The sequence below is a fragment of the Folsomia candida genome, unplaced genomic scaffold, assembly GCF_002217175.1.
Source record: "Folsomia candida strain VU population unplaced genomic scaffold, ASM221717v1 Fcan01_Sc003, whole genome shotgun sequence".
In the NCBI taxonomy this organism is placed as follows: domain Eukaryota; kingdom Metazoa; phylum Arthropoda; class Collembola; order Entomobryomorpha; family Isotomidae; genus Folsomia; species Folsomia candida.
Window position 1 is genome coordinate 55,824 of NW_019091195.1, and position 13,998 is coordinate 69,821.

At 37.8% G+C, this 13,998-nt stretch overlaps 3 protein-coding genes across 4 annotated transcripts; all 3 read left to right on the forward strand.

Annotated features, from left to right (window-relative positions):
* Positions 1-419: 419 nt before the first annotated feature.
* LOC118434764 lies at positions 420-5,369 on the forward strand. The gene has a single exon (XM_035848941.1). It carries the CDS (start codon positions 420-422, stop codon positions 5,367-5,369), a length of 4,950 nt encoding a protein of 1,649 aa, XP_035704834.1.
* Positions 5,370-8,142: 2,773 nt separating this feature from the next.
* Positions 8,143-9,633, forward strand: LOC118435080. The gene is made up of 3 exons (XM_035850255.1): positions 8,143-8,466; positions 8,551-8,925; positions 8,999-9,633. The coding sequence occupies exons 1-3, from the start codon at positions 8,205-8,207 to the stop codon at positions 9,250-9,252; spliced, it is 891 nt and encodes a 296-aa protein (XP_035706148.1). The 5' UTR covers positions 8,143-8,204; the 3' UTR covers positions 9,253-9,633.
* A 2,996-nt stretch (positions 9,634-12,629) lies between these two features.
* LOC118434887 lies at positions 12,630-13,802 on the forward strand. Of its 2 annotated transcripts, XM_035849437.1 has the most exons (3): positions 12,630-13,040; positions 13,168-13,363; positions 13,531-13,802. In XM_035849437.1, exons 1-3 carry the CDS (start codon positions 13,005-13,007, stop codon positions 13,650-13,652), a joined length of 354 nt encoding a protein of 117 aa, XP_035705330.1. In that variant the 5' UTR covers positions 12,630-13,004; the 3' UTR covers positions 13,653-13,802. The 2 variants fall into 2 exon arrangements, 1 of the variants encoding a protein (XP_035705330.1); XR_004834341.1 differs by lacking the exon at positions 12,630-13,040 and having other exon boundaries at positions 13,048-13,363; positions 13,523-13,802.
* The last annotated feature ends 196 nt before the right edge of the window (positions 13,803-13,998 follow it).

Here is a 13,998-nt window from a genome sequence, read left to right on the forward strand (position 1 = left end):
AGTAAACCCTAACGATGCTACCGAGAGCAATACAGACATTGAGAGCATTGAAGAACTATCTATCAGTGACAAACCCCAAACTGAAGATAACGATGCACCTTTAACGGAAACTCTAATGCAAGATCAACTGATTATGGCAGTAGCACCTGGAGAAGGAACGCGCCCGCTCTCATTGCTTATGGATTTGGACGCTGAGGAGCTATCCTTCCCTTCTATTTATTGCGGAATCAAAAGAAAATTTAATCCAGATGCTAACTTGTCCTATGCTGATATTGCAAAGTCGGAACTTCGAAGATTTGACCCACGTTGCAGACAAAATATTATACAGCTACCGTCTAGTTCAAACTCACAGGATTGCTAGCAACATAAACATATGTTTACGAAAAAAGAAAAGGCGCGGTATTATAACTGCTGGGAACATGCTTAACAACGAATGTGTTCAAAACTTAGTTCAACACGATGACGGGTATCGCCTTTTGTCCAATATTGTCAACTCGCCGTCCTATTTGGAAGAAAAGAAAAAGGACGTGATGGCTATGATTCGGCAGCTGGGCCTGCCCACATTCTTCATTACAACATCTGCCGCAGAGACGAAATGGCCAGAGTTGATTTCGATGCTTCACAATAGGAAATATGGAACTGAGAATGCGTTAACCGACGAAGAAGTTTCCAATCTCAAATTCGATGCTAAAGCAGATCTCATAAGAAATGACCCCATAGGATGTGTAATGGCTTACGACAGGCGAGAGAAGGCAATGGACAAATTTCTGATCAAGCCAATTGGTGGAATATTTTACCCTTACTCGCACAAGGACTTCTTTAAGAGGAAGGAAGTGCAACAACGCGGGTCGATCCACACTCACAGAATGGACTGGTTTGAGGATGCTCCGAAATTTTACAAAGAGAATTTTTTAACACACCAAGCTTGCTGTGAATTTATTGACGAATTTATAACCTGCCGGAAAGACGAATCTGACGATATGAAAGAAGTCATGGCATACCAAATCCATAATCACTCACATACTTGTGAAGACAAGAGGCGAGGTTGTAGGTTCGGTTATCCCATTCCCCCTATGAGGAAGACAAGAATACTACTTCCATTACCTGCCGATCAAGTAAAGTTACATAAAAAAGAGTTTGCCAACATTAAAGAAAAGCTTTCCACATATGGACGACATGCAGAGGAAATTGACTTTGATACCTTTCTTCAAGAGTTGGGTTTGAATGAAGAAAATTACATACTCTCGATCCGTTCCAATCTCAGAATTCCTAAAGTGTTCCTTCGGCGTGGAACCCATGAAATCTATATAAATGCATACAATAGGAAGCTTCTCTTATGCTGGCGAGCAAATATTGACATTCAATTTGTTTTGGATCCCTATGCATGTGCTACATACATTGTAAATTACATAAGCAAGGCAGATCGAGGGGTGTCGAAACTTTTACGACAAGTAAGTAAAGAAATTCGAGAGGGGAATTATGGTTTGAAAGAACGACTAAGTTCGTTTGCCAACGCCTTTGCAAAGTCTTCGGAAGTATCTGCTCAGGAAGCCGCCTGTTGTTTGCTCAAAATTCCTATGACACAAAGTTCGCGTGATGTAACATTTATAAATACAAACCGGCCCGACGACCGGGTAATTTTCGTGAAACCTGCCGAAGAACTTGAGAAAATGGATGCCGATTCATCTGATATAGCACTCAAAGGTATTTTGGAACGTTATGTCGTGCGACCAAGTACACTAGATGATCTTTGCTTAGCTGATTATGTCTCAAATTACAACTTTACAAAACTATCATGTTCTCGCCGGAAATCAGATAATCCGCCGGCAGCCGTCTTAACCTTGAGCGACAATAGTGGATACATAACTAAAAGAGCGACTCCTCGAATTATTCGATATCGAAGATTCGGCCTTTATCAAGATCCGGAAAATTTTTACAGGGAACAAATTATGTTGTATGTACCTTGGCGGGATGAAAACAAAGATGTTCTTGATATTGACCATTTTTGTGTGTATCAAGACCGCTTCGATGTAATTTCACAAAAGCGAAAGGTGTACGATCCAAGTTTTCTAGAAGATGAACTGGAGGTAGGACTCACTATGGCAGAGGGAGACGAACAGACGTTTGACAATGATTTGCTTGACCACACTCCAATAGATTTCGTTGCAGAAGATCAAGATTTTGGTATAGAGTTAGGCGATTCTAATACTTCGAAATTTATGTCTATTCGTCCTCCAAAGTTGATATCAACAAACGATTATCGCAAATTACTGATAACTTTGAACGAAGGTCAGAGGAAATATCTATTGAATCTTCTGCATAGCTTGAAGGGAAAGCTCGGGCAAAACTTTCACGTAATTCATGGCCAGGCTGGTGTAGGAAAGAGTAGACTAATTCATACATTTGTTCAATGTATATTACGGATGTTTGACAAGGAACCTGGATTAAGTGGTGAAGCTATTCCCGTGCTAGTTGCAGCAGCAACGGGCAAAGCTGCATTTAATGTTTCTGGCATGACCTTGCACTCTGCTTTTAGACTCCCACCAAATCAATACGCAGGAAAAATGTCTCCACTTGATCATGGAACATGCAATACATTGAGGTGTAAGTTTGCCGCTTTGAAGGTTCTGATCATTGACGAGATTTCCTTAGTTAGCCTTAAAATGTTCGCTCAAATTGATCAAAGGCTTAGGCAAATTTTAGGCATAGACGAACTGTTCGGAGGGGTTAGTGTGTTGGTCGTTGGCGATTTCTACCAGCTTAGTCCAGTTTTTGGGCAATTTGTTTTCGAGGATTCGAAGGAAATCTTAGGATCAATCATTGGGAATCCACTCTGGGATAGATTTCGGTTATTTGAGCTCAACGAGATCATGAGACAAAAAGATGACGCTAAATTTGCAACTGCATTAAACAGACTGTCCATAGGGATGCTTGAGGAAGAAGACATTAAGATGTTCAAAAGCAGAGAAATCGGAAAAAACTTAGTCGTTCCAGGCGATGCGACATGGTTATTTTATAGCAACGCTGATTGTGATAAATTCAATCGTGAAGCAATAAGTAGAGCAGTGGGCCCACTTTACAATTCATTTGCCATAGATAGAGTTCAGGGTGGAAACATACTAAAGTCTCAACAAGCAATGTTAGAGTCAGCCGAACATTTAACTCTGCAACAAACCGGGGGTATGCCATATCATGTTGCTTTAAGAGTCGGCCTTCGTTATATGATTACAACAAACATCGACGTAAGTGATGGGTTGTTTAATGGTGCTACAGGTAAACTAAGGGGGGTAGTGGAAAAGCCATTAACAAATGGGGGGAAAGCTGTTAAACTTGTATTTATGGAATTCTCGGAGGAATTGGTAGGACAACTTGCAAGGTCGAACAATCTAGCATTGCTAAAAAAATTAGGAATTCCGTTGCATTGGACCCCAATCTTCTCAGAAACCAAACCCTTGAATAGTTTTGGGCATTATCAAGGAATGCAAATTGTTCGACGTCAAATTCCGTTGGTGGCTGCTAATGCCATTTCTATTCATAAATCGCAAAGCCTGTCAATTCCGAATACCGTTGCTAATATTCCATCCCGAGGACTAAGACGGGATGCAATGTACGTAGCCATGAGTCGTGCACCTACTTTGTCAGGACTATATATTGGCGGGACTTTTAATGCACCACGTCCAATCGACCCTTTAAGACATCTTGTGCCTTTAGAGCTCTCCAGATTGCGTAAATTACCATTCCCATATTCATTGAGATATTTACCGGACCAAGACGAGCCCAATAGAATTGTATTCCACAATATTCAATCTTTCCGAGCACACTACGAAGACATTCTTGCTGACAGAAACTACACGGTATCCGATGTGCTCTGTTTTTGTGAAACCCGGACTTTGATTTCAGATGTAGTTGAGCTTCCTGGATTTTCGGTTTTTCATCGAATTGACTCGCCAACTATCCAGTCATCTATTGGAACACTGGTGTTTAAAAGTAACTCACACTGTTCAAGCATATCAGATTGTAAATTCTCACAAATAAATTTGAGTTTTAGTAAACATTTACAACTAGTTCAATGGGCACAGAAAAATGTTAGGATTTGTATGTTATACCGTAGTCCCCAGTATAGTGCGACAGCTTTTTTAAAGGACGTCTCAGATCTTTTGAGTGGCAAAAAAGGCACCCCGATGATCGTCTTTGGTGACTTTAATCTAAATTTCATGACCAAAGATGGATTCCAAATGAGGCAAATTTTCACCAAAATGGGCTTCAGATTAATAACTCCCTCCGAAAATAGTACCGACGGAAATACATGTATCGATGCATGTTTTTCAAATGTATTTGGTGTGTCCGCTTTTTTCTATGAAAGTTATTTCAGCTACCATAAGCCAATTTGTGTGACATGGCCAGATGACATACATATATTGCCATCACATGTGGAATCAGAAAGTTGTCCACAAGAAGCAGAACCAATGGAAGTAAGTTTGAGCGAAAGTGGTATAGGACACAATACTGAACAGTCGGAAATGGACGTACAAATAGATAACGAAGATTTATCTGCAGACAATGTACTTTGCGAGCAATCACTTTCAATTCATCTCGGTATTCCAAATTTAGGAAACACGTGCTATATTAACGCAATTCTTCACTTAATATATGAGTCTGTATCCATCCAAGACTTCCTGAAAGTTAGTCGAGACCGTCTATCTCTTTGTCTAAGAGGTTTCTTTCACGCGTTACTCACCCCAGTTCCACTTTGTCAACTAAGAACTACTAGGCAAGAGTTAGTTGCATGCATGCCTTCATATCCAATTGGAATGCAGGATGACCCTCATCTATTTCTTCTTGACCTACTACAGAACTTAAGCAACTCAGGGATGTCTCTGGAAGAATATGTTGCGACGCTAGTAACCGAAGTTACGTGTTCTTGTGGGATTAAAAGCACGAGAAACGAATCATGTACTTCTCTGTCGATCGGAAGGACAGCAACGAATTTACAGGATTGCATCATAAATCATTTCATCGGGGAACAAGAATATCTCTGTGAGACATGCAAATCGGCAGGATTAGCAAATTTCAATTCCAAATTAGTATTGGCACCACGGGCTTTGTTCGTTAATCTAAAAATTTTCACAAATCGAGGCACAAAAATTCTAGAAAAGTCATTTGCATCGGATATTCTTATGTTGCCCGGCTCAGATAATGCTTACGCCTTGACGCTTATAGTTAGTCATTTGGGGGATTCCTTAAATTCAGGCCATTATGTTGTGAATTTTAGGCGTGGGAATGATTGGATAATCTATGATGATGACGAAGTCTACATTTCTAAGCACTGCGTTGGCGATGGATACATTTTCCTATACAAATCGATATAATTCCACCTCCAAAACTAACTATCTGCTAGCACTGAAACACGCTGTTCATATGCATGTTTATCATAATCATTGAAAATTGTTCTGGTAATGTTGAAACACACATTGCCAGAACTAGCTCATAAAATAATACAAATTCATATGTATCTTTATCATAATCATTGCAAATTGTTCTGGTAATGTTGAAACACACATTACCAGAACTAGCTCATAAAACAGTACAAATTCATATGCATCTTTATCATAATCATTGAAAATTGTTCTGGTAATTAAAAATGACAATAAAATTATTTGCATCACCTCATCATCCCCTCAATAATTTTAACGTATTATCGTACTGCGGCCATAGTATGCCACTACCAGCCCTTATTTAATTTTAGTGTCATATATGTATTTAATCTTATTTAAGTTTATTCAATTTTCAGATCTTCATCTTTCTTTCATTGGTTCAATCGGAATATCCAAGTTATTTGATTGGTTCACTAATTGATTTTTTCAGATTCAAACGATACGTCAAGGTTCAAAGTTACCCAAGTTCGTCTAAAAAAGGTAGGTGTATTTTATTGCATTTTTGCAATGAAGTCATCGAGATTAGGGTGTCCCAAGTCATTAATAGTGTCTCATTTGAGTGCACTCCTGGTCGGAGTTAAGTACAAGGAAATTATTTCCCAAATGAGATACTGACTGGGACAGGTAGTGGCATCTAATGGCGGCTGGCTCATATGCATCCCTATCATACCCTTGGTTCCTATGCCCTATCATACCTCTGGTTCATATGCATCTCTATCATACCCTGGGTTCATCAAATTGCTCTGGTAATGTTGAAGTATACATTACCAGGGCCCAGATGCGATGTAAGATGTCATGGGTTCATAAATAGAAATCGCACTGGGTCGTAACCTGCTGGTTACCTGATGAACGGGAGTAGCGACCTGTCTTGGGCTTAAAGAGAGCCGAAACCCAGTTGGTGTTGTGTATAACTTTGCAATGATTTGAAAATAAATGCATGTTTTTGATATAATTTTGCATCAATAGTGAAAAATAAGCGGGGAATATAGATCCATAAAATTGACATAATTTCGACTTTTTCTTGGTAAAAAAGGGAGACAAATTGTATCCAGATACTCTGCACTTTTGGTGAGTAACATAAAAACATAAAAAAAACTTGACGTCAAAAGTCATAGGTGTTTCTTTCGGTTCTTCTGCACTTTTTGTGCGTTTTTCACCTATTCCATCAATTGTTTGGCACCATTTTGAGTCGCCGCTTGTAACCGTTGTAACGGTGGAAGTAGCTCACCCTGTGAGAATTATTTTGACATAATTGTCCACCAATGGTGCAGAATAGACGAATAAAATTGATATGCAATTTTGGTATAAGTTTGCATTAATGGTGCAGAACAAGCGGAAAAAATATATACATAATTGTGACATAATTTTGCGCCGATGGTGGAAAATAAATGAAGGAAAACAAACAGTAATTTTGACATGAAATATTGGCAAATTTATAGTAAAAATTATAGTCATTTCTTTCGGTTCTTCTGCACTTTTTGTGCGTTTTTCACCTATTCCATCAATTGTTTGGCACCATTTTGAGTCGCCGCTTGTTCGATACCAGTGGTGCTATTAAGTCTGTCACGAACGTGAATAAGTCGCAGTAATTAGCATCAATTGATGCAAAAGAGTCGTTAACAGACAGACAGACGGACAGACAGACAGACAGACGGACGGACAAGAGGAATTCAATAGCTCCTCTGCTACGCAGGGCGAGCTAATAAACCGTAGTAACGTTAGAAGTAGCTCACCCTGGAATAATAATTAGGATATAGTTTTGCACCAAAGGTGCAAAATAAGCGGACAAAATGGATACATAATTTTCATATAATTTTGCATCAATGGTACAGAATAAACGGGGGGTAACAGAAATTTGATATAATGTTGCACCAATGGTGCAGCCGAAATGGTTAAAATTGGGACTAAATTTTGACACGATTTCAAGGTTAAGTTATGGCAGCCAAGGCTAACTAGAACTTTCAGTTAATCCTAACCATTATTGCGGAATACATCGATTCCTCTAATTATTTCGCACCATTTTGCGTTAACAATTGTCGGATACCAATTGTGCTACTAATTAGGGTTGAAATGGTCGTGGGACTTATTAATTAGCATCAATTGATGCAAAAAACTCGTGAACAGACAGACAGACAGACGGACAAGAGGAATTCAATAGCTCTCATGCTACGCAGGGTGAGCTAATAATCAAATGAAGTAAATAGTGTGCACAATTTGTACATATTACATAACTGCATGCAAATGTACATAGGTTAATGTCGTCATATTTTGCACAAATTTATTCGCAAATGACGCATAGACAATACAATGCTTGAACTTGAACTATGAAATGGGAATGATGCCACTTTAATGCACTTGGTTGAGTACTTGGTTACATTTTAAATATAGTAAGATTATAATTTAAACATCAAATGACATCTGCTTTAGAAATTTTTTAATTGTGTCTCTAGTAGAGACGATACTGCAAAATCTCATGAATCTAATTTATGTAAATTATACAGGATATGATAGCGGCACTAAAATTAGTTGAAATTCGACAAAAACTTCGCCAACACCTGCGGGATCTCTTTTCGAATTAATTGTCACCTGGAATAACTAACCAATATCACCGATAGAACATTTTCTGCATGAGTTAACCTTGACAAAGCATCAAGCGTTCAATAAATAGACTAGTTCAACCTTAATTTACCTTTAGTTATTTATTTTCTTTCCCCATTTCCTAATGGAGAATTAAATACTATCGACAATTTACTCCAGGGTCTTTCCAAAATGAAGTTGTTCGTTATTATTTGCTTTGTACTTCAAGTTTCAACGGTTTTTGGCCAAGTTCCTGACCCACCACTTTCTCCTTCAAAGCTCATCTTCATCGGATTTACAGCATACGGCAAACAGTTTTATACGCAAAATGTCCTCCTCAATTTAACTCAGGCGGAAGAATTCTGTTCACAATACACGCTTAATATCGCATCTGTCGACACTTACGATGAAGGCGTCATGCTTGGCCAGTGGGCAACAACGCTAAACTATCAAGGTAAGGTTCCTGCACAAGATGTTTCCTTTAATTTAATTCTTAACCCCCATGTCGCATATCAAAAACCTATGTGTCTGATCCTAGAATACGTCATCTCATCGTACCAAGAAGGGCTGGGTGTCGTCCCATTTCAAAGTTTGAACTGTGCTGAATCTTCCCGCGTTAACCAGACTGTTTGGAATTCAGCATCTTGCGATGGCCTTGGTCATCCCTTATGTGTCACCAATTATACGAATCCCAATCCCAACCCAGCACCACCCACCTCGGAGGAACTCACATTAATCGGAATTTCTACCGTTGGTCTCATCAAGAAAGAATTTTACGGATATCGACCTCCCTCCAAATGGAGTGACGCATACGACGTTTGTAAATCACGAGGGCTGCAATTAGCAACCATTGATCGGGATGAAGATCAATTTACAATTGTACGATGGAGCGTTACAACAGCTACGGCGACATGTTAGCCTAAACAAATCTATGCGAAGCAGTGATTTCTAGAAATCCAGATCTAAAATAAAATATTTTTGCCCAGGGTCCTCCTTCTGGATCGCGGGTACTGCCAAGCTAACTGGTGACTGGCTTTGGATTTCGAATGGTCAAGATGTCCCACTTCCAAATGCGGCTTCCAATAAATTTCAGTGGTGGGCGGAAGGGCAACCACGAACTGACCCAACAGGACAAACCTGCTTGGCAACCTTCCTTGGGTCAGACCGTTCCTGGTATCCCGCCCCATGTTGGCAAGGCCGCCCTGCTCTTTGCATGCGGGTATCAAGTATTAATGGGTGAAGGTACAGTTATTTATATGATTAGTAGAAGCAGCTATGACACTATCTGAAATTTGAAATGATTGAATAATAAATAACTAAAGTTAAAAAATGCTACATTTGCATATGTAGATTTGTATATGTACCGACAAGGGTTAATTGTTACCTAGGCTACATATATATTAACGTGTGGATGCATTTGTATATCCATAATACACATTCGAATTTCTAACTCTCAAAGTATTATCCCGTGACATCAGATGGACGTTGTTACTCGTCTCTTGCCCCAGATTAAACCACTACAGGTTTTAAAATCGGGAAATATTTATTCGTTGTTGGCATTGGATGAGATTCTCTTCAAGGAACATCCTCTCTAGCTAGCACTTTTTGCGATTATGTAAGAATTTTGAAAACTATGAGCTTACTTACAATTAATTACAAGTTTTGTTGGCAAACTCATTTCCGTTCCAGTGGAAACTTGTTTACGATGGAATCGTGTATTCGTGTTGAGTTTGTTAGCGTTTTCTGTGACGTTCTTTTCAGATACATAAACTTCCTGAAAATATTTCAACGCACTATTTGTAATTCAACAGTTTTGCATCGCTGGAAACCAACTCGTTCTTAATGCACTGAGATATTTCTTCAGTTCATTTGAGAGAACATACGTATGTTCTCTAAAATGAACTGAATAAATATATGTAACGTATGCATACGTTTGTGGCTATGAAATGAATCGTTTGCGCGAATAATTATTTGTATCATCGCTTTTTAAGGATTGTGCGTCCTCGTCTTCAAAATAAATAATTCAAGTACTTACGAACACTGCTATGTAAGAACAAAAAACTTGAAGCTTAACAGTTTTTAGGCTTACTTATTTTCTCCGTATGCATGTGTATCAAGACGTAAAATTTCCTGTTGCATATTATAACATTACAAAATTAGCAATGCGGCCAGCGAAATCTGTGCTGTAATAGAATACCGTAAATTTACTGGACATCGTTTTCACACAAATTCACTAACAAAATAAATTATTAATCTCATCATGGGTTTTTGTTGCGTACGTACATATTCAATAATGCAAATAGCGTTCCATTCATTTTGGGTTTGCTTTGATCACAATATTAAATAAATTCGCCATATACACCGCACATTTCTCCATGGCAATAAAATTAATATTTCTCCACAACTTCATATTATATGGCTTACCTACATATTAGTGCAACTCGTAACCTTATAAAAAATTTATCAATTCATAGCAAAAGATAACTCTCATACTTGATTGAAACGAGCAGAACATAATAAATTATCAAACATAGGATGTCAAATTCACGTCGAGCTCTATTCTATAATATTCCTCGTTGGATGTAGGCATATACACGAAATACGAAATTTCCATCAAATTCATGAGACACTGGAATAATTAGCACTATGTATTTCCCATCAGATGGGTCACATCGTATAATATGCACGAAAATTTATGCGACCTGGTCTAATTTTTCATTCTATGCGTATGTCTGTATGTGCATATGTACATACATACATAAATACATACGCTTTTGTATGTAGGTATTTATAAATAACCAACTAGTTTAATAAGAATGTTGTCGAGAATATGCTTCCTCTTTTCAATAAAATTCAACTTTCACCCAAATTCAGGCATCATTTCGCTTTGTTTGCTGGTGTTGTCTGTTCACTCTCTCACAACTTCCAAAATGTTATCAAAAGGTCAAGCGTATTTTCGTTGGTGGGTGGGTGCCATGACATTGTGCAATTTCTGCTTTTCAGTCCCTTACAAGTGGGACAACGCTTCAAACTCTGTGAAACTAATTGGGAAATTTCATAGAAAAGCGTACATTTTGACCCTTCTGTTGCATTTCACCTATTTCATAGTGATGTGCTCGAATCTCGGTCTGCATTACCAGCTAATGACTTTGCCCGATTGTCTGAAATCACTCGTCGTGATATTCTCATACGCCTGCTGTGGAATCTCCCGACTGACTTTTTACATTTGGGAAACCGATTTCTTGCTATTGTTGAATACATTCTTGCACTTTGAGAAAAATCTGCTCCAGCGTAAGTATAATGAAATTACAAGGGCATCAGATGGAATTTTTACATTGCAATGTGTACATACTTTGTAATTTTGAAGGATTTTCTGGTATGGACCCCTTAATTCGAAAAGGGTCAATCTACACTTTCTTAGTGTTTGGCACAGGAACGGCTTCAACAGCAACGTTCGGGTTTTTAATTTTTATGCTTTTGTGTATGCAACCTTGCACACCTCCGTATATTGCATCGATGATGGATAAGTGCATGACCAGCAGGTCAACTTATCATGGAAAACTTGAGTACGCAGTGACTATGATCGGGGCAACGTTTGATGGATCCATGTGGTTTCATGTACATCTGTACACATTTAGTATAATTTGTATTTTTCATGTGTCTGGTTTCGCTAATGTGCGTCATTTGCAGGTTGCTATGCCGTGCGCAATGGCATTGGGAAATTTTATGCTTGGATTTTCTCTGTCGTTAAAGAAATATTTGACCGTGTTGTACAAGTATATAATTTACTAAATTTTGAACATGTTTCATGTAAAATCCATTTTCTAAATATTTTTCTTCTCACAAAATAGCGATGTGGCCACCATAATTATTTCAACATCTTCTCGTTCAAAGGAAGCTGACATTATTGCCGTATTTGACTATTACGCACAAATTCAACTCCTGGTAAAACAAATGAATGTAACCTTTCAAGATTTCTTCATCCCGATTGGGCTCGCATTCTTCTCCAACGCATTGATTTTTGTGCTGTACGTCTGCATCAAACTGCACGATGCAATCCCAATGCCTGGCTTCTTATTTTTTCCATTGATTCTAACCGATGCACTATTGGTTATTGGAGTTGATTTCGCGTCGGCAGGGTTCGTACATTCAAAGTCGAACGTGGTTATTGCAAAGTGGAAAATGCTGTGTGGTTTTAAGAGAAGGACGCAACTTAAGACTAAAGCGCATTCATTTCCACCCCTGAAGATAAGGTTTGGGATGAACTTTATCGATGAAATGACGTCCCTTACGATTTTGGATTTTTGTTTAAATCAGACCGTCTCATTACTGTTGATGAGTTAAATCCTGATATTTAATAAAGTTTGGTAAATCACAATATATTCAATTCAGCCTAAATTTAAGATCTGTCGCATGTTACAAAAATTTCCTTACTGATTAATTTATACGAATTAATTGTCTAATTAGCCAAGTAATTATTGAATTCAAAGTTAATAAATATATAAAACCATTTGGACATTGAGCTGTTATAAAAAAATAAAATTTATTAATTTAATATTGTGAATGCCATGAAACATACGCAAATGTTTAATTCTCATATGTCATGTCAACTATGTACATGCAGAATTATATTTATACACCAAGAAAGGTTGATACCAAAATTCACTGAATTACAGTCAGCAGTAGATTTGTACACACAAGTATTATTAATACATACTTACATAAGTATCTTTCATCGAAGACTAATCAAATGCATACATAAGTGCATATGTAAATATGTACATATGCATGTGGACCTCTTGCAATATGTTGACACATTTGATCCATGGAGTAATACACATTTTTCATCGAATACGAACTTCTTGGAAATGAGCTATCTTATCATATTTATTGCATTAACTGCAATTTCGCTAAATATGTCAAATGCATAATATGTATTTGTACACTAAAAAAGAAGGATAGTTTGACATTAGAGTTTCCTGTTTACCAAGAATGCTTCGGTCACTTATTTGGGAAAGGCATTCAAAGGTATAAATTCAGTGCATATATTAATAAATTTGCAGTGCATGATTGCCTACACTCCAACCAGTTTCGGAAAATACAATCTGCATACAAAGTTTTAACACACATTTTTCAATTTACTTTAACAATGAAGATTTCATTGCTCCTCTTTTTCGTTGGGGTATGTGTCCTGATGTCTGCACGCGAATCAGAAGCCGTGTGGGGTGCAGTCGCCAGAGGTGCGATCAATATTGGACGGAAGATTGGTGGGAGTGGAAAACCTGTTCAACATTTTAAAAATTTACCTAATCGAAAGGCTGCTGAAAATGCGGCAAGGAATGCAGGGAAAGGTTTGTACTAAAATATATAACTTGGACATGTTGCGACACTTAAATCGCACATGAATTATAAGAATGCATTAGCGAACTCTGACAAAACATTCGCATACTATGTACGTACTTTTGCTAATATATAAACACAAATAAAGTGTGGATTTGCGTGTATTCGAGATTTGTAGGAAATACTCCAGTACGCCACACCCCTCACCAACCAGGACAAACACCTCATTTCCATCCGGCTGACCGAAACGGGAACATCATCAAGGATGGGTCTCATTACGGATATCCAAACAAAGGATAATTTAATTTTAAGACCGAGTCGTTGCCAGGAACTCAAGAAATTTGTGTTATTCGGATTTACTTGTTGTAGCTTAACATTAAATGCATTATTATAAATTCACAACAATAGTGTGCAATCATTAAATAAATCCTAAAATTTTCTTCAAGCTAACTTATGCACGTATTTATGTATAGTGGCTCTGAAAAATATTAAATGTCATTTATATGTGTGTATGCATAGATAATGAGTATTCTAACGCTCATGTAGACGCATCTAGCAAAAATTAGATTAATTAATTAAATTTAGCATTAAAATTGATAGCTTGAATACAAGTAAATGCCTGTTCCCTTACAGAAATTTTCCCCTT

Coding starts and splice junctions, on each gene's coding strand:
- LOC118434764 (XM_035848941.1), top strand. CDS start 420: ATGCTTAACAACGAATGTGTTCAAAACTTAGTTCAACACGATGACGGG.
- LOC118435080 (XM_035850255.1), top strand. CDS start 8,205: ATGAAGTTGTTCGTTATTATTTGCTTTGTACTTCAAGTTTCAACGGTT. Junction 8,467..8,550: donor AACAACGCTAAACTATCAAG/GTAAGGTTCCTG, acceptor GTCTGATCCTAG/AATACGTCATCTCATCGTAC. Junction 8,926..8,998: donor TACAACAGCTACGGCGACAT/GTTAGCCTAAAC, acceptor ATTTTTGCCCAG/GGTCCTCCTTCTGGATCGCG.
- LOC118434887 (XM_035849437.1), top strand. CDS start 13,005: ATGCTTCGGTCACTTATTTGGGAAAGGCATTCAAAG. Junction 13,041..13,167: donor TTTGGGAAAGGCATTCAAAG/GTATAAATTCAG, acceptor TTAACAATGAAG/ATTTCATTGCTCCTCTTTTT. Junction 13,364..13,530: donor GGCAAGGAATGCAGGGAAAG/GTTTGTACTAAA, acceptor CGAGATTTGTAG/GAAATACTCCAGTACGCCAC.